This window comes from Schistocerca nitens, chromosome 2, assembly GCF_023898315.1.
Source record: "Schistocerca nitens isolate TAMUIC-IGC-003100 chromosome 2, iqSchNite1.1, whole genome shotgun sequence".
Lineage (NCBI taxonomy): Eukaryota > Metazoa > Arthropoda > Insecta > Orthoptera > Acrididae > Schistocerca > Schistocerca nitens.
In genome coordinates, this window is record NC_064615.1 from 755,042,116 (window position 1) to 755,066,717 (window position 24,602).

At 42.5% G+C, this 24,602-nt stretch overlaps 1 protein-coding gene and 1 pseudogene across 1 annotated transcript; both read right to left on the reverse strand.

Annotated features, from left to right (window-relative positions):
* The window catches only part of LOC126235308 (TBC1 domain family member 10A-like), a 90,672-nt pseudogene extending 67,448 nt beyond the window's left edge, over positions 1-23,224 (reverse strand).
* LOC126235309 (uncharacterized transmembrane protein DDB_G0289901-like) lies at positions 23,224-23,796 on the reverse strand. Its single transcript, XM_049944032.1, has one exon. The coding sequence runs from the start codon at positions 23,794-23,796 to the stop codon at positions 23,224-23,226; it is 573 nt and encodes a 190-aa protein (XP_049799989.1).
* Between the last annotated feature and the right edge of the window lie 806 nt (positions 23,797-24,602).

Below are 24,602 nucleotides of genomic sequence, written 5' to 3' on the forward strand. Positions count from 1 at the left end.
AACCAAGTTTTAGCTATGATTAAGTTGTGCTCTGTGCAAAATTCTACCAGGCGGCTTCCTCTTTCATTTCTTAGCCCCAATCCATATTCACCTACTACGTTTCCTTCTCTCCCTTTTCCTACACTCGAATTCCAGTCACCCATGACTATGAAATTTTCGTCTCCCTTCACTATCTGAATAATTTCTTTTATTTCATCATACATTTCTTCAATTTCTTCGTCATCTGCAGAGCTAGTTGGCATATAAACGTGTACTACTGTAGTAGGTGTGGGCTCCGTATCTATCTTGGCCACAATAATGCGTTCACTAAGCTGTTTGTAGTAGCTTACCCGCGTTCCTGTTTTCCTATTCATTATTAAACCTACTCCTGCATTACCCCTATTTGACTTTGTGTTTATAACCCTGTAGTCACCTGACCAGAAGTCTTGTTCCTCCTGCCACCGAACTTCACTAATTCCCACTATATCTAACTTTGACCTATCCATTTCCCTTTTCAAATTTTCTAACCTACCTGCCCGATTAAGGGACCTGACATTCCACGCTCCGATCCGTAGAACGCCAGTTTTCTTTCTCCTGATAACGACATCCTCTTGAGTAGTCCCCGCCCGGAGATCCGAATGGGGGACTATTTCACCTCCGGAATATTTTACCCAAGAGGACGCCATCATCATTTAATCATAAAGCTGCATGCCCTCGGGAAAAATTACGGCCGTAGTTTCCCCTTGCTTTCAGCCGTTCGCAGTACCAGCACAGCAAGGCCGTTTTGGTTATTGTTACAAGGCCAGATCAGTCAATCATCCAGACTGTTGCCCTTGCAACTACTGAAAAGGCTGCTGCCCCTCTTCAGGAACCGCACGTTTGTCTGGCCTCTCAACAGATACCCCTCCGTTGTGGTTGTACCTACGGTACGGCTATCTGTATCGCTGAGGCACGCAAGCCTCCCCACCAACGGCAAGGTCCATGGTTCATGGGGGGGATCACGGAGTTATGGGTTAGATTCCCGGTCGGGTCGGAGAGTTTCGCCGTCCGGGTACAGAGTATTTCAGTTGTCCTTACCAATTCATCATCGTTCGGGAAATTGCGAGACTGGACTGTGAAAAACTGTGGATTTGTAGGGGCGCTAGTAACTACGCAGTTGAGTGCCCCGCAAATTAAATATCATCATCATCATCATGAGGTTTGGGAGAATGACGTAACGTTTGAACTTACAGGCTCTAAAACGACAAGGCTTCTAGAAATGTGCAAGGTATGTTGTATGCAGGGTAATTTTCAGCTGCTAACCTACGTGCCTAATCCTGCGGCCTAACCACCTGCAGAGAACTTGCCAGCTCGATGAGTATGCCCTTTCTCAAGCTTATCGTACCAATTACAAATCCTACTCTCTTCGTTAGCCACAGACTTTGAACCACCAAATCACAGTAAGTTGTGTGTGACCAGAGAGAGTGAGCGAACCAAAAAAAAAAGGGGTAGACGGAAACGACAGAGTAAAACAGCTCACATAGCTATAGTTTGTAAATTTTGTTCACAATCGTAGTGGTAAGTAGATATTGATAATGATGAGTGCTCACTCTGATTTTTAAAATGTATAAATTACGATTTTGTCAAGTTCGGGAATGTTTGCTACTATTATAGTCATTAAATATGGCTCTGAGCACTATGGGACTTAACTTTTGTGGTCATCAGTCCCCTAGAACTTGGAACTACTTAAACCTAAATAACATAAAGACATCACATACATCCATGCCCCAGGCAGGATTCGAACCTGCAACCGTAGCGGTCGCGCAGTTCCAGACTGTAGCGCCTAGAATCGATCGGCCACCCCGGCCGGCTATAGTCCTTAAACCAACTGCATAAGTCTCATATTTTCAGATGAGCGCATTTGAAATTATGTGTTTCTCTGAATCGTATTTTCTAGGAGGTAACGTTAAAGCGATGTGTTAAACATTGGTCTGAACGGCTATAACATTTTATTGTTCTTATTATTAAACTTCTAGGCTCTGTGAACATTAAATGTGGTGAGATGGGAGGGAGAGGCAGTCATTAAAAAAGCGAGCCCCCCCCCCCCCCCCCTCCAACAAGAACAAAACCGTGAATCCACGCCTGCACCATGCAACCATATAAAGTTTTCTAGTTGAGGCATGTATTAGGTTCGGTGTGAGCGGGCCAAAGCTCGGTGTAGGAACGAGAGGAGACTTTTATCTACACTGGGAAGGCGTTTTAAAATATCGCAGCACTCGCGGCCGGGTCTGGAGAGCCTAGCAGCCCATCCATCTTTGGCGCCGCGCCGAGTCTGCTACATGCTACAGCACACAGGGGAGAGGCGCCGCGCAGCGCTGTGGAATGCCGCGGCCCCGGCCGCAGGCGCCGCGTAGGCAAGCCCGCGGCACAGGCTGACCCGTAACTGCAATGCAAAACAGAACAAAATGGCGCCGTGTGCTGGGTTTTTAATATGAATCTTCTTTACCTACTCCATCTATGTTGTAATTCTAATATCAATGGAAGAGTTATTTCCTCCTTTATAATTTGCTGTAATAACTGACACGAAGAACTTAAAGAATTCCTTGATCTATGCGAAATGTTATTTTACACTTCTTTTAAATGTTTCCTTTTCTAAAATACTTACAAATTGTCCCATTTTATTAGTATACTTTATCGTAACCATTGTCTTTTTATTGGCTTGCTCATTCAACTATGCAATTACTAAGCAAAAGCCAGCGATTCAAGCAGATGGTAATAGAAGCTACGTGCTAAACTACACAGAAATAAGCGAAAACTTCTTCGAGATAATGTGAGAAACTACGACCAAATATCATAAAACAAACAGTTTAAAAAAGAGTAAAAAAGTAAAGTGGAAACTTATGTTGAATGAAAATCACGTTTCGTCTTCTAAGTTTATGATGGAGCAGTAAAAGAGCATAAGAAGGCATCTGTACAAGGAAATATTTCCTGGAGATGTGCCTACGGAGATGTTCGTAGATTATATCGTCCTCTTTTACTTTCGCTGGTAAAGGAGTTTATATAGGAAGCTGCCAATTAGCAATAAACTAAGTAAATGCGAAAGTGCATCCAAAAACCGAGTGGAGTTAAATACATTGATGGAAAAAAATTCTCAACACTGCAAAGTAATTAATGCAGAGAAGTGAAATTTCGAGAATACTTTTCTGCACGTAACAGATTTAAGTAATAAACATTCCAACACCACAGGTTAATGTATGCGTGAGATAAGCCATTGCAAATGTGAAATGTTGGTTAACAACAGGTCTAACCGTCAGAATGTTGAATGAAAGCAAGCAGACGTGCATTCATTGTGTAGTACTGGTGCCGGATGTCAGTTCCTGGGATGCAGTTTCATGCCTGTCGGTCAATACAGGGACTTTTAAGACGCAGGAGTTGTCCGATGAAGTCCCACGGGCGCTCGACTGGAGAGAGATGTGGTGACAGAGCGGGCCAAGGCAACACGTTGACGCTCTGTAGAGCCTGTTGGGTTACAACAGCAGTCTGTGGGCGAGCATTACCCAGATGGGAACACCGTCTGAACTGCTGTTCATGAATGGCAGCGTAACAGGCCGAATTACCAGATTAACGAACAAATTTGCAGTCAAGGTGTGTGGGATAGACACGAGAGGGCTTTTGATGTCACATTACTGAAAGGCTTTAAAGGGAAAGGTTTCCCAAGACACATCAGTTTTCAGTGTGGGTGTCTGAATTTGTAGGCTGGCGACTGCTACCTACTACTTCGTAGTAATCAAGAAAAGAAGGACATGGGAACATGAGATCCACGTTCATACGTGACTTGGTCGAAGAAGACCTGATACCTTTTCCAGTGGCTCTCACTACAAGTTCAGCTGCTGCTGTACATACAATGAGAGCTTCGCACAGCTATGAGTGCCGAGTGCTTCTCGAAGGGCATTTTCATCACGGTTGCAGGACTTGTGGCAGAAAAAATTCACTTTTCCAGTGCTACCGGCAACTATTGCTCAGCATTATCCATTCGCAATGGTATGATGAACGGAAGGAACACCTATGTATGATGGCAACAGATTTCTTACAGCACAATCATGCCACATCACCAAATGAATATTTTTGGAACAGCTAATGGCATAACCTGAACTGATCATGGATTCATGCCGTTGCCTGTGGACTCGGATATGTAATTGATCATAAAATTGCAGGACTTTAGTATAGAGTTCGACATCTTGGCTTCGCATCCCTGGATATTCTAGTTAAGCTATCTAGTTCTGTTTTGGGCCATAGGGGACTTCGACTCGGCGCATACTGGTTATGGACTAGTTCGCCTGTTTTATGAAGCTGTTATTTCAGTTTGTATTAACTAGATTATTCATCAAGTTCAATCTGGATTGCTGCAGTGATCAATACAGTTGTTGTTATGAAGAAACACTTGCAAGTTAAACCTAATTATTGTACTACAGAAGCGTAACGTGTAAGAAACTCAGGTTCACGTACAGAGAATTGATGGAAACAATAGAGGAAAGTTCCCAAACCTGGAGCCAATTTTGTTTTTTAATAATTTGTTTTAAAGAGCATGTAATTTTTAATTTATAATATCATGCATCGTTTACGCTTTACTCTTAAAAAATATAATAAAAAGTATCAAAAATGTGTTTTTTGATAAACCTTTGACTTACGAGTATGAAAAATAGTCGCCAAAATCAAACCCTTTCTAAAAATTACAATGAAATGGACAGCCTTAGCTGCTTACAGGCGTTGACATACGTCAACGGGGACAGATGAAAATGTGTGCCCCGACCGGCACTATAACCCGGGATCTCCTGCTTACATGGCAGACTCTCTATCCATCTGAGCCACCGAGGACACAGAGGACAGCGCGACTGCAGGGATCTATCTCTGGCACGCCTCCCGCGAGACCCACATTCTAAAAATATTAAAGTAGTGCTAAACAAAACTGGAAAATTGTATTATACCACAGAAAAAAATAATTTAGTTCAAAGTAGATACATACAACATCATCCATAGGGTGACAGAATTTCTCTGTGTTTTTTCTTTGATGAAACCAAGAATCTTGGCATGGATGGCTGATAGCTTGGTTTTCTGGCGTTTAAGAAAAAAATGTAAACAACTTATTCACAGCAATTTCATTTTGAAAGAGTGTATAGTGTTATTTCTGTTTGTCAACTGTACAAAAATTCTTCTCTGTTCACTAAATGTAAGCCCAAAGGAAGACGCTTCCATAACAAGACTAAACCCGCTCTTGTTCAACATCTTTGCCAAACCTGGACGTCTGCCTCGATTATGAAGAAACAAAGAGTCTTGGCTGCAGGATTTTAATTATTATTTATTTACCAACAACGCGTTTCGCTTGATTCAGGCATCTTCAGATTGGACTACACAAGAATTATCATTTTCTTAGAAGTGGCATGACCCCATCTTGCTAACTGGAGTTAACAGCAAGAAATTGTAACACGACTTAGTGTCATTAGACGGTAGAGAAAACGTCCCAGAAAATAACTGTCCTCATCAGATATTCCGAAACTTGCGCTATGTCCTATACATTCTGGTCAGCCCAGTGACCGGCTCTGTCATAATACAATGTGTAAAACACTATGAAGAAAGAAAAAGGGAAAAGAACAGATTAAATTGTAGAGGTATGAGTCTTAGTGCAGTGAATACAAAACAGTAACAGGCCTTCATAGATCTGTCACTATGTAAACATGTTAGAGATGTAGTTGCTCGTATTCGGACAACACGAATAATACAGACCGTGGGACCACACAGAAGCATGCGCCAAGTATCCATATGTCACGAATCTTGGGGTCTCTGAGCTTTGAATTACGGAGTGTTAATTAATTGCCTGATATAAACAAGAGTTAGACAGCAAAGCGTGAGAGCTATCACGAATCACATAAAAATCTGATACGAAGCTAATCGTATGTAAATAGGCTGTAATCTGCTTACAGATGTGGGCCAAATAAGAAGGCAAAAAATAATAAATAAAACTGAATGTTCTACAGTAGACGTGAAAACGCATAAAGGACCGTCAGTTTACAACTGCAATCGTCAAAGATAGATGAAAGAGGTAATTGGTGTTACGAATACAAATTAAATGGTTAAAATTGAAATAAAATTGAAGAATTAAAAACTAGAGGCCTAAAATGCTGCCAATGTGAGATGTACAAAAATCGTAAGGTCCTCCATAGGGAACAAATAAGGAAGCATTTCTTAAGGAGCAAAAAATTTTCCTGTAAAAAATGCTGGAACCGAATGCTAGCAATACTGGGTGATCCATAATATACAAAGCATAAAGTAAAACTATGGTCAAGAAACCAGTTATGTGTGTTCGTTTATTTCCGCATGTGTGCTCAATCTTGTCTATTGAGTTTCTGTGTTGTCCCCAGTTGTGTAGTATAACACTTATAGGTGGACGAACAGGAAGTTTGACGTAAACAACAAGAATCCGTGTGCAAAGATAAAAATTTATATTGTTTATAGTAGTAAGTTAAAGCATAATCCTAGAAAACAAGATTGTAAGCAAAAGACCATATTGTTACAGTGACCACTGAAGATGCTTCAGAATATAGCAAACCCATTTAGTTTGAATAAGACGTTCATTACAGTTTCAAAATATGGCATTTAACTTAAACAACTTGTATATCTACAAATTTGGAAAAAAGAGGCCGACAAAGAAAGATGACAACACATAATTTCTAGCTTCCCTGTCTTACGTATAGCTTTATTACTTTGTATGCACTTTGTATTCTATATGGTACAGATATGTTGGCTGTGACACATTCATGAAATCCGCATATGATATTGATGATCCCTAGGATTTTTTGTGGCAAATGCTGATAATATGACACTTGAAGCATACTTGCATTTACACATCATTTATTACCCATAGAATTGCTATGTCCTTTCGAGATTACGGGTCGACCACTACTGCTAGCACTTGGCTCCTGCATCCTTTCACAGGAAAATTAAAAAATGCTTATATATTTGTTCCGTATGAAAGATCGTAAGATTTTTTGTGCTTCCCACATCGGCAGTGTTTTAGGCCTCTACTACTTAATACTCAAACGTTATTTCAATTTTAACGTCTTTAATTTGTAATCTTTTAATTTGTATATGTCTTTGTATTTTTACCATCAATTACCGCTCTCTTCCATCTTTGACGATTGTAATTACCAATTAAGGGTTCCTGATGCGTTTTCACGTCTTTGCACTACAGCACTAACAAATGTATTTATTATTTTTTATCTTGTTATTTTGGCCCACATCTCTACGCAGGTTACAGACAATTTTTCATATGGTTAGTTTCATATGAGATTTTTATGGGACATGTGATAGCTCTCATGCTTTGCTGTCTAACTCTTGCCTATATCTGGCAATTAATTAACACTCCGTAACTCAAAGCTCAGTGACGCCATGTTTTGTAAAATACGGACACATGGCGCATGCTTTTCTGTGTTCCCGCGTCCCGTATGAGAAAATACACCTCTAACATGTTTACATAGTGACAGAAAGTGTTTTGTATTCACTGCACTAAGATTCACACTTCTACAAGGTAATCTGTTGCTTTCCCCTTTTCTTTTTTCTTAGTGTGCTGTACGTTGTATTATGACAGAGCCGGTCACTGGGCTCACCATTTTTTGCCTATTCTATCAGTAAACAGAATTTATAGGACACCCCACAATGTTTCTGAATGTTTGACGAGGACAGTTGTTTGCTAGTACGTATCTCATGTGCCTAACACCGTCTAACATCACTAAGTTGAATTACCATTTTCGCCAGTAACTCCAATTTAGCAAGTTGAGGTCATGCCACTTCTGACATAATGCATATTTCTTACGTTGTTTCAATAAATTAAGACAACCAAACAGTGATAAACACTAACCGACTGAAATGAATTCTATTGACTAATACTGTCAATGCAGCATGGGCTATACCTAATTATACTGTTTGTCAATCTAGGTAATTCGCCGAGATGCATCCTTATAATATCGGAAACTGAGCGAATCTTCCTCAACTTAAACAGGTCATATGAAGGCCACATTCCTATTAACAAATGCTCCGTCGTACTGTATTTTGAGGAGGCATGCAGAAATAACTTTGTTTTGTTTCTCCAGACAGCCAAAGATATCTAACGGATATGCATCTTCCCCAACGAACGGGATAAAAACTATTTGCGATGGAATTCAAAGAAATAGGTCGTCAGTTACTGCGGTTCTTGCAGTCTGAAGAACAGAACTACGATTTGGTCTAAGTCATTTTATTGTGACCACAGTTAACAAACTGTACGGCGATTCAGAAGAATTCAACTACTAGTCTTGAAACACTAAATAATCTCTTATATTCTTTACGAGAGTTATCGTAAGCTTAGTAAATCTCTGCTGTCAAGTATACGTCTCTTTCAAGTCTTAAGTACAGCTACTGACTGATCTGACTGACACACATATGCGGAGAAAACTACAAAAAACAGAGAATGTCACGTTTTTGAACAAGTTCTGAGCGTTGTCTATCTATCAGTCTACCACACACTTCACTTGCCACCTTGAAACTCTTAAAACAGGCAGTGTAACTGTTTGTTATGCAAATGAGACAGGAACGCACGAAGCGAGAGACCTAGCGACTCAGCACACATACACACACACACATACACACACACACACACTCGAGGACACACACGCACGCAGATAGCAGGAGTAACGTCTGCAGGCGGGGTATAATTTTCTGCATTTAGAGATATGAACAACTCCAATGGAGAAAACGTCAAGAAAATTTATAGAAAACGTTTCTCTCTATTGGTTAACATACTTAGCGCACGAGATTTGTTGCTGAAAGTATGAACGTGTTGGAAGGAAAATGAACTTCTTGCAGTGAGCTGAAACGATGCGCACGTCATAAACAGTTTTGATCTAGTAAAATGCTATTGCCCACAGAAATATTCCCATTTTATTAATTGTGCTATAATAACTGTATTGACTATAAAGAAAATAGAGGAAAGTATTTCTCTCTTATGAATATTATACTGTTAGGTGTTTCTGTAACAAAATACTAGAATTTGTAGTCGTTGTAATCTTTCAAATCGTACGCCATGTTTACAGGAGCCGATCCTGTATTTCGATGTCTGCTACATTCCAGACATAAAACTGTATGTCGCTGCTACTGAGAACAAGGTTCACGAGCAAGGCCACTACTTTTGAATCCAACATCCAAGATGTTGGACAGCCGTTTCGGAGAATATCCAGTCACTTACCTGTCATAACATTTTTTCGTCGAATTCCACGAATATTGGTCGTGGCTCTGTTTGGCAAGTGTGCATATGTTTATTAACCCTATATCATACTGGAAATTTTCCGCATGTCAGATTATACACTGTCGAAAAAATTTAGTACACACATTTAAATTTTCCAATTCTGCCTACATTCATTGCTGCAACAGTGAATATGTTGTGAGGTATTAGGTATCGGCTTTGCTGAAGCACCCATATTAGTACGTGGCGTAGCAACAAAAAAAAAATGGCTGTGAGCACTATGGGACTTAATATCTGAGGTCATCAGTCCCCTAGAACTTAGAACTACTTAAACCCAACTAACCTAAGGACATCACACACATCCATGCCCGAGGCAGGATTCGAACCTGCGAGCGTAGCGGTCTCGCTGTACCGGACTGTAGCGCCTAGAATCACACGGCCACTCTGGGCGGCCGTGGCGTACCATGTACAGGCGACAATGCAGCCGCTGACTCTGGCACTCGGATTGCAAATACTGTCCTGGGAGACGTTATACCATGCCTGCTTCGTCTATTGATGTAGCACTGTTAGAATTGTTACTGATGAGTCGCACGAGTCCCTTCTCATGGCATGGCAACATGAAGTCCAAAAATCGTTCTGGCCAGGGAAGTTGCTACATGTCTTGCAGACCACGTTGAGTTTCACAGGCAGTGTGTGGGCGAGTCTTACCCTGTTGAAACAACACATCACATTTCTGTTTGCAATAACGAATCTAATAACTCTGCATCCACCGAGCGCTGGTTAGCGTCCCCTCCAAAAACAACAAAGGTGAACGGGAGTTATGAGCTCAGCGAATCCCAGACCATAAGGCCAGGGATAAGGACAATGTGTCTTGGATGAACACAGTCCACGAGACAGTACTCACTAGGCCTACGTCGTACATGAAAACCACTGTCATTTGCTTGGAGGGTAGGCCTGTTTTCATCACTGGAGACCACGGCGCCTCATTCCATCTTCCAAGTGATCCTCTGACGGCTCCAGCCGAGCTGTGAACGTCGATGCTGTGGTGTGAGTGAAAGATGGCCTACAAGTGAGCGTGCCCGTAGTCCCACTGGTAATAACCGATTCACAACAGTTCCTGTTCACATGTCTGGGTTCGCAAGTCCTCTTATTTGTGCTGTGCTGTCTGTACGATCTGCCACTGAACGTGGACGTTCAGAACCACGTCTGTGGGCTAGAGGATATTCTTGTGACCACTGATACCAGCATCGTTGCACAACTGTCCCAGCACGTCCAAATTGTGTGAAAATTATCGAAAAGGACCATTCCATCACTCGGAAGGTCACAATCTAACACCTTCCAAGCTCACTGAGTCGAATGTAGAAAGCAGGAGTACGTCTCTGTAGCATGGTTTCCTGGTTACTTCACATGTTTGCACCACACTGAACCTTCTGGCTGTGAGCATTCCCTGCTAGAGGATAGGAACATGTGGCGCTCTGGTAGCTATGCCACTGCGCTATCTGTCGGCGGACGATTTTGAAACTTTATAAATACATCTACCATCCCCCAGGTGGCATAAGCCGCCATCGGATCAAAATCGACGTCGTTTATACAAGTATACTATTACTGAACACACTTATAGCTTTGGATGATTTTCTTTACTGTCCACAACCAAGCAAAAATGTTTCTTTTTCTTTACGCTAATAGAGACGTTAATTTTAGTTTTCCACAAGCATATCTCCGTAGGACCCGCCTCCGGAACCGACTCTGGAGTTAAGCCATTTCGAATTCTGGAGGTGGAAGAAATTCTCACTGCCACTTAGAGGCCTTATTGATTTTCGAAAGAAGCAGGCTATGTGCTGGCCCCGGGTTTCACCTTATCTCTTCCCTTCATCCGCCACAGCACAAACCCTACACCACACTGGTCAATTACTCGTCAGAGTCATCCAGATCACTCAGATACACACTTGACATTTCATAACGGGTCGGACGAAGGCAGCGGCAAACCACCTGCACTAGGCCCTTGCCATGACCAGTGTTGCGGCTGTCCTGCACATGTTCTCCCCCTAACCTCGTTCACTGAGCATTGGACGATTTATTTTTATTATCTCCATAGGAGTTGTACGAGACATTCAATAAAGATGTTTTGTGTGGGGAATTCCAGCATTTTGGAGCTCTAGGAACCTGTAGACTTATTCCAAAGAGTGGGATAATGGGTCCAGTTTGTGACCATCGAGTATCGCTGTTTTCAGACTGTGCCTCCGTTACAAACAGAAAAAAACTAAAAAAAAGAAAAAAAATAATCGTAATCAAATTCAATAAGAAAAATAATAATTAGTATAAATAAAGAAAGAACAATATAAGCGTTTTGTCCTGATAGATGTTGTGATCACACGTTACTTCTGCGAACATCTTTTTCTTTTGTTTAATTTTATTATTGAAGGTGAGAAATTTCCATTGAAATGTATTATTATAGAGACAAATCTTTTAAAATTCATGAGTTGTTTTGCTGCGCCAGTATGCACTTCTGCAAAAATCTGATACTAATATATTATTTTGAGTTAGTTTTTATGAGCAGTGTAGCCTAAACAAAGTACTGGTCCCTTATCTGGCTCTACATTAATTTAATACTATCACATGTCAAGCTATAGCTCAACACTACATTTTCCCACTGAAACACAGTCGTCACTTACCAACAAAACGAAGAAATTTATGAAGCACAACTAACAGTTTACTCAAAATCTTCCGAATTGACAACACTATCCTTTGTCCGCCTTCGTTTATTCAGAGCTTAATTTCTCCAGTTGTTTTAGTTTTAATACACATTTAAATATCATTTCATAAGTTAAGAAATGAAGAGACTTTGCAAGCTGTCAGTTTCAAAAAGGGATTACAAATATAGAACGTCCATCATTACACAAATTAACAGACAAATCTAATTAGAAGACGCTCTCATCACAGAAAAAAATCAAATAATGACAGGACAGTCAAAACTCAAATTAAATTTGGAACAGACTTCATCATATAGATTAATGGAAGTTCTAACGCAAAATTTAGATACGACATGTAGGGAACTAGAGCAGCTGATGCTCTATTCTGTAGCCGAATATTACGATCCTTTGTGAGGTAGAAGCACTCACACTAAGAAAATTGATCCCAGCTAAACGACAAAATGAAAAGTGTCACTTTTATGCTACAGTTAATATCAGTTCTTCATGTCTTTTCTGATATAGCTGCACCAGATATCAGGCGACAAGAGAGAGAGGCTCAAGAACGGCGTAAGACGTATTACGGATCAGTTACCAAAAACACTCCAATCAACACAGTTTTTTCTTATCTACTACAAAGAACTAGAAGCATCAGAATTTAACAATTTACGACTTACGGTTTAAAATGCGCCGCAGATCTAATCGGTCAATGGTTCGCAGTAGACTTTGAAGTCAGGGCAGCGACAGCCTGGATATACCATTTTGAAAAGGTATGAGGTTTAGCTGTAAGTTTTTTATTTATAGTCACTACTGGTTTCACAGCATTTCAGCTGCATCATATGATGTAGACTGTACAAGGTCGTATGAAAAAATATATACGAGATTGTCATACTCATAAAATGAAATCAAGTTTCAGGTCAAAAAAAGAAAATGGGGTGACAGTGCTCATAATCAGCTAATTTTCGCTAAGTGGAGGACGTCAAAAATAAAAACACATAGAACGCTCCCGTGATACCTAGCAAGGAGCAAACTAGTAAAAGGAAATTTCCAATAAGGTACTACCAGGTAGGTAAAATACTCGTACTAATAAATCCCAATCATCAAGAGTGGCGGTATCTGCTGAGCTAGCGGAGTCTCCACATGCCGAAATGGTGATCAAAGCACAGTCACATAAGTCAGTGTTTGCTGGATGTCTGGCGTATCATATTAGGTCAACCGTATCCCCTACGGCACGCTGTCAAGAAGAAAATGGAACCGCCTCAACCGCGTCAGAAGCAGGCATGCAAGCTACAAATCACTATCTATGGGGGACTGTGCTTGTGAATACCAACAGGAAGTTTTAAGCACAGTGTAATGGCTGAATAAAGGCCTCTACAGACATTGTTCCATGATTAAGTTGCTTGGACAAAGCTCTGACATTTCTAACGATTCTGAATACCATTTTCTACAATTTTAAAATAATCTGTATAATTAAAAATGTTCGTTTTCTCATAATCGTTTGTATATAACACTTTGAGGTTTTTTCTAACAGTGTTTCCCTATTATTAAATTTATAAACTAGTATTTATTAAAAATAGGTATCTAAATACAAATGTGTATTCCAATGCAACTTCGTGTCAAAATTTCAAGGCATTTGGTCAAAAACTTTCAAATTTAGGGATTAGGAATATTTACTGCTTCTATATAAGTGTGAACGTTGAAGTTAGTTTCTTCAAAATCTCAAATCTCCGAAAGCTCTTCATGGATTGCTTTGACAATTTGACACGTCTGAATTCTCACTTGTTTCTATTTACCTGCTGGAAAACTATCCGGTGTGTATTTAATAAAAGGGGAAACATTATAAAAATGTAAATGTTGGATTGTTCAAAATCGTTAATCTCTAAAAGTTCTTGTTTGAAATTTTGACACAAAGTTGAATTCTAATGCGAGAATGTTTTTAGGTGCCTTATTCTTTAATATACGTGTATTTTTAATACATATGATACTGTATAAGTAATGGAAAATATAAAGGGAAAAACATTGTTACTAAAAACCTTAATATGTACCTTTCTGATTTACTTCAAACTTTTTCACATTCTACAGATATTAACCATACACTTTTAAATATATAAATATATGTATGCGTAAAATATACAATACTGAAACGTCGATAGCAAACAGGAACGTTGTATGTATGGCTTATTGGTTTACAGTTACAGTACTACTACTACTACTACAACTACAGAATCTGAATTTGAACTAACAATAAATAAGACTCAAGGACAGAGAAAGTGGGAAGAGGAGATGAACATAGAAAACTGGAAGGAGGAGATAGACAGAGAGAGGGGGTAGAAGGAGATGGAGAGAGAGAGGAGGAAGGAGAAGATGGACAGAGAGAGAGGCGAGTGGCCGATGGACTGAGAGACGAGGAGAAGGAGGCAACAGGAATAGATGGTGACAGAGGGGAGAAGAAGATGAACGGAGAGAGTGGGAGGAGGTTGTGAACAGAGAGAGGATGAAGAGGGAGGAGGAGATGGACAAAGAAAGTGGGAGGGGAAGATGGATAAAGACAAGGGAGAGAAGGAGATAGGATGTATATCCAATTGCCATACATATTAGAAACGTGTGCTTTCTCTTTTCTTTCTTTTCCATTGAAGCAGACTGAGCCACAGAAAAGCGCGGTCGAGTGCAGCTAGTAACGTTAATATTCTTGTATGACAGTTGTACTTCTTAATAATAAATAAATAACAACTACCGGACGACAGTTATTTGCAACATATTTCTGAAGATGACAATTGACAATTTGTTAGTGGTTCCCTAGGTCGACAACTTTGCTGTCCCACTAAACTCGCCGGCCGGAGTGGCCGAGCGGTTCTAGGCGCTACAGCCTGGAATCGCGCGACCGCTACGGTCGCAGGTTCGAATCCTGCCTCGGGCATGGATGTTTGTGATGTCCTTAGGTTAGTTAGGTTTAAGTAATTCTAAGTTCTAGGGGACTGATTACCTCAGCAGTTAAGTCCCATAGTGCTCAGAGCCAACCCACCAAACTCAGAAAAACCTTCGGAGGCGTTGAAGAATAGAACGAGTAACCCGCTCTAACAAGATGACTATCAGATTGTTTTCGAATTTAGTATTACATCTCTTCCTTATCGTACATTTCTCTTGCATCTGCCTGACAGAAGCTCTAAAGCCGTAGTGGCGGCGCAGACTGCCTGTGACGCAGTCAGTGTCGCGGCTGTGGCTGTCTCCCCGGGGAAGCGGCTGGTGCTCATTACGTGCCTCAGCGCTCAGCGCTCAGCCCCCACCTCCGCCACCGCCCTCGCCCACCGCTCCTTACAATGACACTCACCGCAACACCGGCTGGCCGCTCCAAATTGAAATACAGCCCGCCACAAAAGCGACTCCGCCTTCCATTTCCGTTTGCTTTTACCTGCCTCCCTTTGTCTCAGGTTTCTTTTCGCCGGACGTGTTCCCAACGATTCTGAAAAAAAAAAAAGGAAAGAAGAGTAAGCTGCCAGGGAGTGTCGTTTCGCTTCATTTGAGCTGAAATCCGACACTTCTCTCCGCCCTTACATGCAGAAGAACTATCTGCATCATCAGGCAGTACTCCTGTTGAACGGGTCGCAGGTTCATGCTTGTTTTCCGTGAAGATGACGGAATAGCCTACTAATGGTTGTACTGCAGAATCAAACGTTCTTATTATTAACTGATCAGTGGAGGACAAAATGATACATCTTATGCTCCTTCCTTCGGGAATGCAATTAAAACCGGAAATCTATGTGCAACGACTGAAATTCAATTCCGAAGAAAATCTCTGTTTACGAGCCGCGTCAATTCGAATAAATTATTCGAAACGATGCTGCCTGAAAACCGAGAAGATTTTATTCAGGCATGCCATCGCGAAACAATCCTAGGACGCAGACATTTATTTCGATGAAGCGTACTTAGCTGCAAAGAGAGAAAATGCACATTCCATGTAAGAACAACGCCTTGACGTATTGGAGCGTCCACTCGATAGTTGAAAACTTTCACAGACATGCCGTGTTCTGCAGAAATCTACGATGTCTAGAAATACGAAAATCCAAATCTACAGCTGAACCTCTAGTCAATATTGAGGATATAAACAACTACTTTGATGAACGCACAAGGGTGCAAAGCATCAATTCCTTTGAAGTATCAGTTGGTGCAAATGAAAAAAAAAAAAAAAAAAAAAAAATCCGCAGCCGGTAAGCCGTAACACGGTCGGGAGATCAGATGAGCGAAGTCGTTCGGTAGATGCAGGGCACGATAATGTAACAGTGCAAATGATGAGTTTTCCCGCTACATCCTCTACTGCCGAAAATAACTGATATTTTTAACCATACTCTGACCTCCAGCATCTCTAATGGTTCAAATGGCTCTGAGCACTATGGGACTCAACTGCTGTGATCATAAGTCCCCTAGAACTTAGAACTAATTAAACCTAACTAACCTAAGGACATCACACACATCCATGCCCGAGGCAGGATTCGAACCGGCGACCGTAGCAGTCGCACGGTTCCGGACTGCGCGCCTAGAACCGCGAGACCACCGCGGCCGGCTCCAGCATCTCTCCAACAACGTGGAAGCAAGGGCTCATAAGACTATTACCCAACCATGAATACACCAAACAGCGTTCCGACTACAGATCCATTTCCATTTTACTAGTGTTATCTAAGACTTTAGAATACATAGTTCACGAACACCTTACTAATTATTTAATATAAAATAATCTTTTAGATGAGTATCAGTCTGGTTTCCGGCAAAATCGCAGCAGACTTGTAAAAGTGGCTGACGAATTGAAACAAGCTATGGATGAACAAAAGGCAACTATTATGTGCTTTTTGAATTTCAACAAGGCTTCCGACACAGTCGATTTTGACATTCTGCTTGCTTAACTCACAAGTCAAAATTTTTCTTCAAATGCTGTGCAGTGGTTCCACTCGTAACTTACATCTCGCCAACATGTATAATAATAGGAGCTAAAAGATCACACGGAAGAATTTAGTATCCGGAGCCACACAAAGATCAAATTTCGGCCATTACTCTTCTCATTATATGTTAATGACAACTACTCTCTCCGACTGCAATTATCACTTACACCCAGACGACATTCAGTTATATCTAAGTTCAGTACAACAAACCCGTGCACATCAATCCGGCATGTAAATACTAACTTACTCAAACCTACTATTGTGGGTGCAGAGCATAGGATTGAAACTTAACGCATCTAAACCGCAAGTTATCTTAGTCGCTAACGAAAGACTTATTGCCTCTCAGGTAAAAATTATATACAAATAAATATACTAATTCTATCATTATTAAAAAATTTTTAAAATTAAATAAATAATCTTAATAAAAAACCTAAAATAATTATAAAATCAAAATAAAAAATAATGAACTAAAACGTAATCTTAGAGATAGCTGGTTTAAAGCTTACTATTATATTTTATAAAACAAATTTATTCCACCATTAATCCCAAACGGCACGGAAATAACCTTTTCTTTTTCTGGATAGAACTTGAGGATAACTGAAAAAAAAAAAATGGTTCAAATGGCTCTGAGCACTATGGAACTTAACATCTGAGGCCGTCAGTCCCCTAGGACTTAGAACTACTTAGACCTAACTAACCTAAGGACATCACACACATCCGTGCCCGAGGAAGGATTCGAACCTGCGACCGTAGCAGTCGCGCGGTTCCGGACTGAGGCGCCTAGAACCGCCAGGCCACCGCGGCCGGCCTTCCGAACTTCGAAAGACAGCTAATGGTCCATCTTCTATCACAGTAACCATCTCACTTACATTCTGTGCATCTCGTTCTCCCCAGTCCCCTTCCCCATAGGTTTTCTCTACCAATTTTTGGCAGAATTCTCTACTTATATTCTTTTTTTCCTACCAATCACTGTCATTTCAATCCTCTCACCTAACTTTATTCATTCCGCTTCTCATACTACTAAATCTGACATCAAATGTGCTTTGCTAATCTGTATTATTCTAAACGCTCTTTACTGTTATTATTATTATTGGGCAGTTTTAGAACAATATCTTTGGTAGATGGTAGTTCTGGTCAGATGTAAGAGAGGGCTTTAAGGCCGTAATCTGGTCTAAATAAATAAATAAATATTGTTTCTGCTAGTAAACCTTGTAAACGTCATGCTTTTACTTAGGTTCATTGCATAAGAATTTCCCTCTTCTTGTTCGAAAATCTAGATGATGATATAGAAACCAGCTCTGAAGTTGACGAAACATGCTAAACTGCAACTACCATACCTAAGACAACCTTCTGCAAACAGTGAGGCACAAGACGGTATAGATCTCTGTGAAAAGGTCAGCGATTCCAACTGACGTTTCTGACACTGAGGCAACAGCTAGATGCAGTAGTCTAGTAGTAGACGAGACGAAGTGTCCAGGCGCAGTGCTAGCCGGCGCGGCGCAATCGATACGAGACCACACGGCCGATACCGGAGCTGCGCTTCCCAATTTAGACTCCCAGTACGTCCCTCATTAGACTGGCCAGACAAAGCGGCGCCTTGCTAGGCCTCATTCACAACTGCACTTTCTATAAAGACTAAAAGCAGCACCGGTCTCTAATTGCGGAAGGTAGTCAGAAGTTTTACTTTCTGTAGGGTAAAGGGGATTTTAGCAATAATACCACTAACAATACAAAGCGTGCTAAATCACCTGCTTGCGTTACACTGTTTAGTCCACAATTATCACCACCTCTGTCTACGTTGCCTAGATTATGACTTATGGAATACTAATTACAGTGGCGAATCAGGTGCAGGACAGCATGCTACTTTGCATTGCGTGTCGTTCACTGCTGTCGTTCATGAAGTACATTTTCATCGAAGGATTCGGAAATGGAAAGATGAAAACGTAGCCCTTGCAGAGAGATGTATTTATTGAATATTGGGGAACAGTGTGCTGATACAACTGAATTACGATCAGTATAGTTTTAGAAATAAATAAAAGTTGCCGCCACCCAGGCCGTATAAAAACCGTAGCTAGCTGGATGAACTATACACGGTTAGTATTTGAAGACGGTTATTTCGACAATCTTTGCTAGTCCATTAACTTCATCAGAAAATCTCAAAAAGCGAGTATCTTGAGTATGAAGAATTACAATACAAATAGAATGGTAATACTGATATTCCATGAAACAACGAACAAGAGACAATTATTAAAAGTTCTCGATTACAATCTACCTTTTTCCTTTATAATGGGGTAAATATGTACAGGATTAATGTTCCGGTGATGTCGGCTGCGAAATCGTAGAAGGAGTCGTTGCAGAAGCAGATGACGATGTGACGCTTGTTGCAGGTTAATCTGGAGCTAACCTGTGACGGAAATGGATGGAACCTCCCTTCCAGATGCAATACTGGAAAACAAAAAAGAAAAACAGTGAATAATACTGACAACTTGCGATTAGAGGAATGTTCTCAGGCACAAGAAAGTACGAAAGTTCTCTTACCAGGAATGAACAGGGAAAATTCAGTGCGCACTTAACAAATGTTTGTTCAGGTGCCTCCAGCAACTTCCAGATGTTAAGGAACGGAAGAGGGCGAAGCAGACACCTTTCAAAACTGAAACTGTGACAGGATAATCTGTGTCTGTATTGCTATAGGAGCTTCTCAACACAGATCAAACAACGTAGAGAATAACACAGTGGTCGCCGAGTGAAGGACGAAACTAAAGACGTGAGTATTCTTGTACGGCACTGTCAAAAACCGTTGACATATATTCGTAAACTGAGTTACATTAATGCCAGAATTTCGGAGTGAATACTTTGTTGAGGTGCAACGGCTAAGTGCGCATAAGGAAACCGAACAGAGATAAATACACTCTAACACACACACACACACACACACACACACCCACACACACTTACACACAAAGACGCAGCAACAAAAAATTAAGCGAATGAGACGGAAATCGGTACACGTGATTTAAATATACAGTCAAACAAGTGATTACGGTTTTAGAAAAATTGGCTGATTTATTCAAGAGTGAGAGCTTCACCAATTGAGCAAGTCAATGACGGGCTGGTCCACCTCTGGCCCTTATGCAAGCACTTATTCGGCATGGCATTGATTGACAGAGTTCTTGAATGTCCTCCTGCAGGATGTAATGCCAAACAGATGTCCAGTTGGCACTTTAATTTGCCAAAATCCCGAGTTAGTTGGGCGGCCCTGCCCTTAATGCTGCAACCGTTCGCAATTGGGGAGATATCTTACGATCTTGCTGGCCAAGGCAGGGTTTCGTAAGCACGAAGACAAGCAACAGAAAGTCTCGCCGTGTTCAGTTGGGCAGAATCTTTCTGACATGTAAGCCGAGGATGGCTGCCATGAAGGCCAACAAAACAGGATGCAGAATATCGTCGACGTACTGCTGTGCTGTAGGGGTCCCACAGATAACAACCAAAGGGATCCTGCTATAAAAAGAAACAGCACCCCCGACCATGACTGGGTCATAAAGGTTGGTGTTCCACCACTCTTCAGGGCGTCCCCGGACCTGTCTTCACTAGTCATAAGAGCTCAGTTCGAAGCGGGACTCATCACTGAAGACAATTGTAGTCCAGTTAATGAGATTCCAGGCCGTCGGTGTGCCTGGAGACTCTTGAACAGCAGGGAATACCAACCTGACGGTTGCCCACCGTAAGACCCAACAACCAAAAGCGATGGTCTCCACTGGGAGTTCAGAAAAGTTTTCCACCACACACATATCGCATAGTTCGTCCTTTTTAGCGGATACTTCTTCCTCAATACTCTTTTTACCACAGGAAATCACTATGTATAGACACTTGTCTAATCCAGCAAACTGCACTCTCAGGGCACGTTGTTTCGAAAGCCGTTAACGGGACAAGTCAGCTTGTGTACACTGTTCATATTTTCAACGAGTCGCGAAGGCTCATTTCAAGGTCAGCTCGTGCTCCAAACGCCTTTTTCCGCCATGAAGTGTAGTCATTATGATAAGTTGATCGCTGAAATGGGAGAGCTTTGCCTACCCAGATAGTATGCAACCTTATTCACACAGTCAGTTTAGCTTCTAGGCGTTCTTTACGAAGGATGAACTCACATCCTTTTCTCTTAAGTGGTGCACGAAGAACGTTTGCAAGGGAGGATGTGCAACACAACATGTCACTGACGGCTGATGATGGTGGCGACAGCCAGGCACCAGTGCGCCTCTCAAGCGTCTAGTCCTGCGGGACCAGCAGGGATGTTGTTTGGTCGTTCTTTGGGCCGTAACCGGGTTGGATGTCGGATGCTTCCCAACTCTATCGAGAGTTTTTTGAGAATTGTGCAATATCGACAGAGGATCCTCTGACCTACACTTTCTGACAAAAAATTGAAGCACCCAGAAGAAAGGAGAAGGCTAAATCAAACTTCACAGGCTGAAGAGTATATGCTGCTATTTCAGTGATCAAATAAAATTTGCAAAGAAGTATGTACCCACTTATCGGTATAGCGTTGCATCTCCTCTTGGTGGGATGCATGCGCTGATTCGACGGTAGAGTGTGTCGTTAAGCCATTGTATCCTCTCCTGATTGAAGCTGGCTTACCACTTTTGTAACAGGACCATACTCAATGCGTGACGGAGTTAACGTCCCAAGCTATCACCGGGTTCTGTGCGGAACAGGTTTTGGAATATTTTTGGCCACGTGAATACCACAGAATCAGGCAGGCATTTCATAGACACACCTGCCGCTTTGAAAAATGACACCACGACACTGTTGCTTGGGAGGTGACACGTGAGGACAGTGGTAAGGTAAAGGATTGGTAAGCAGGGCACATGGGCTGCTGGAGTGGAATTCTTACCCCATTTCAGGATACAAAAATTTATTTTCACCACGGTAATTAAAACAGAGCAATAGTAACAACACAGTGATTAATTAGCACTTGCAAATTGCGGTGATCTACACCGATTATTCAGTTGTATAAAAGCAATCACAATAATTCAAAAACATTTAGAAAGAAAAACAGCCTTATGTTCCCAGCCTTAAATTAGTAAAAAAAATTGGTTTACACAAATATAGCTTTAACATAACTGCTGATATCAGCTCACTAGTTGTGAAAGTAAATAAATTATAAGGCATTGTGAATATGAAAAATAACAATTTGTAAAAGCTATTAGGTTTCAAAAAATACTCAAATAGCAAGATCTCATAAATACGTGAATTAACTATTATGGAAAAAATTCGGCAACACGATGCTATGATAGCCTGAAAGATCTACCCAGAAAGCACCACATTCTAGACGTTCGGCGTTCACATCGGCTGCGCGTCTGAATTCCGCGCTCGAGAGCTCAAGTGACAACAGGCAGGAAGGCATGCGCACACCAATAACGACTTGTAGAACACACAATCCCAGTGTTAATACACAGTTCACTAAAATACTACAACCAACAGCCAAGCACTAGGTAGCGCTAAATGCAGGAAGAGATGTTAAGTGTGACAACCGCAGGTACTATTAAAGCAGTAGTTCATTAAGCGATCTCCAATGACGTGAAATTTCACTTGACAAATTTATAAACACAACTAGGTGATAATGACCAGACAACCGGCACACAACCTTAAATACCAAAGCACCGTTTGACGGCACAAAATTGTTACTACTATAGTTGCAATTCCAGTTCAAATTAGTGGCTGAAGTTTAATACAGAGAATAAACTTTGATTCATAATTTTGACCACCTAACATATTAACAATAATAATAAAAAAAGGAACCGCCGAATATCGGCCACACTTGTAATTCAAGAGAAATGCAGCGGAACAGGGCACAGCGCAGTTACATGGACTTGCAGTACCAAGTATCCCGGACCCACGTCGAAGTATTTTAAGGAATGACTAGCGAAAATCAAAGTGGCTACACGGAGCAATCATACTCAAAAGTTTCACCACAAAATGGCTCACCATTTAAAGTTAGTCCAGGAGCTCGCTGTTAACATGCACGCTACGGTAAACTCCTCAGGATTCGAGATAGACACGACTCTTAAACAGAGCCTATGTTGCCTGGTGACTGCTTCCGCACTCCAGTTCCGCTAGTCGCCAGACCCAGGTGCCAGAATGTCAACACCGTGCGTCCTCGCAGTACATCAAGCGCCGACTGATTACTCGCGATGCTCCATGCGCTGTCTTCCCTCTGTCACTGCCGCCGACCGAGAATCCGTCACTGCCCCTGGCCCAGTCTCCGTCACTGCCACCAGCTTAGTCTCCGTCACCGCCTCCGGCCGAGTCACCGTCAGTGCCTCCAGCCGAGTCTCCATCACTGCCCCAAGCTGAGCCTCCAACACTGCCCCTGGCCGAGTCTCCATCACCGTCCCCGGCCAAGTTCCATCACTGCCCCCAGACGAGTCTCCGTCACTGCCCCCAGCCGAGTCTCCACCACGGCCCCCGGTCGAGTCTCCGTCACTTCCCCTGGTCGAGTCTTTGTCATTGCCCCCGACCAAGTGTCTTTCACTGCCTCTGGTTGAATCTCTGTCAGTGTCCCGACCGAGCATCCGTCACTGCCTCCAGCCGAGTCTCTGTCACTGCCCCCGACCGAGCCTCCGTCACTGCCCCCGACTGAGCCTCTGTCACTGCCCCCAGCTGAGCCTCCGTCACTGCCTCCGGCCGAGTCACCGTCACTGCCCCCGGCCGAGTCTCCGTCATTGCCCCCGGCTGAGTCTCCATCACTGCCCCCAGCCGAGTCTCCATCACTGCCCCTGGCTGTCCCCATCACTGCCCCCAGCTGAGTCTCCATCATTGCCCCCGACTGAGGCTCGGTCACTGCCTCCAGCCGAATCTCCATCAGTGACCCCAGCTGAATCTCCGTCACTGCCCCCGACCAAGCCTCAGTCACTGCTCCCGGATGAGTCTCCATCACTGTCCCCGGCCGAGTCTCCATCAGTGCCCCCGGACGAGTCTCCGTCACTGCCCCCGGCCGAGTCTCTATCAGTGCGTCGAGCCGTCTCCATCACTGCCCCTGGCTGAGTCTCCATCACTGCCCTATCCGAGTCTCCGTCACTGCCCCCGGCCGAGTCTCTTTCACTGCCCCTGGCCGAGTCTCTGTCACTGCCCCCGACGGTCTCTCTGTCACTGCCCCCGGCCTAGTCTCCGTCACTGCCCCCGACTGAGTCTCGTCACTGCCGCCAGTCGAGTCTCTGTCAGTGCCCCCGACCGAGTCTCACCTCGCGAGCCGCGGCCGTCCAAAATAGAGGCGCTAGCCAACCAGGATGCCGCAAAGTGCGTGACTTCGGCAGAGAAACTATGTTGCCAAGAGCCTCGCACGAAGTCACGGCTCAGACACAATACGCTGAGGGCAAACCACTGTGCCGCCCAAGGCCCAGCTGTGACCTGAAGTCACTCAGATGACTCCCCATACCGTGACTCCAGCAGTAGCACCACTGTACTTTTCCAAAACATTGGACGAATGGGACTTGTCCACAGGTCTCCGCCATACTCTCCGAGAGAAGGTCATCTTGCGTGGTGCGGAATCAAGATTCAGCGCTGAACAAAGTGCGATGCCATTCATCAGCATTCCACGCTTCCCAGTCACTCCACCACTCCAGCTGTAGCATCCTAATCCGGCGGCTCTTAGTTAGCTACTAACTGTGCAGGATGACACTGAACGTTGCAAGGAGTCCATTACTTGTTGTCGGATTTATAATCTTAAAAGTAACGAAAATTGTGCTGACGAACTAGTGACAAAAC

Excerpts from the sequence above, each read along its gene's own strand:
- LOC126235309 (XM_049944032.1), bottom strand. The coding sequence starts at position 23,796 with ATGGAGACTCGGCCGGGGACAGTGATGGAGACTCATCCGGGAGCAGTG.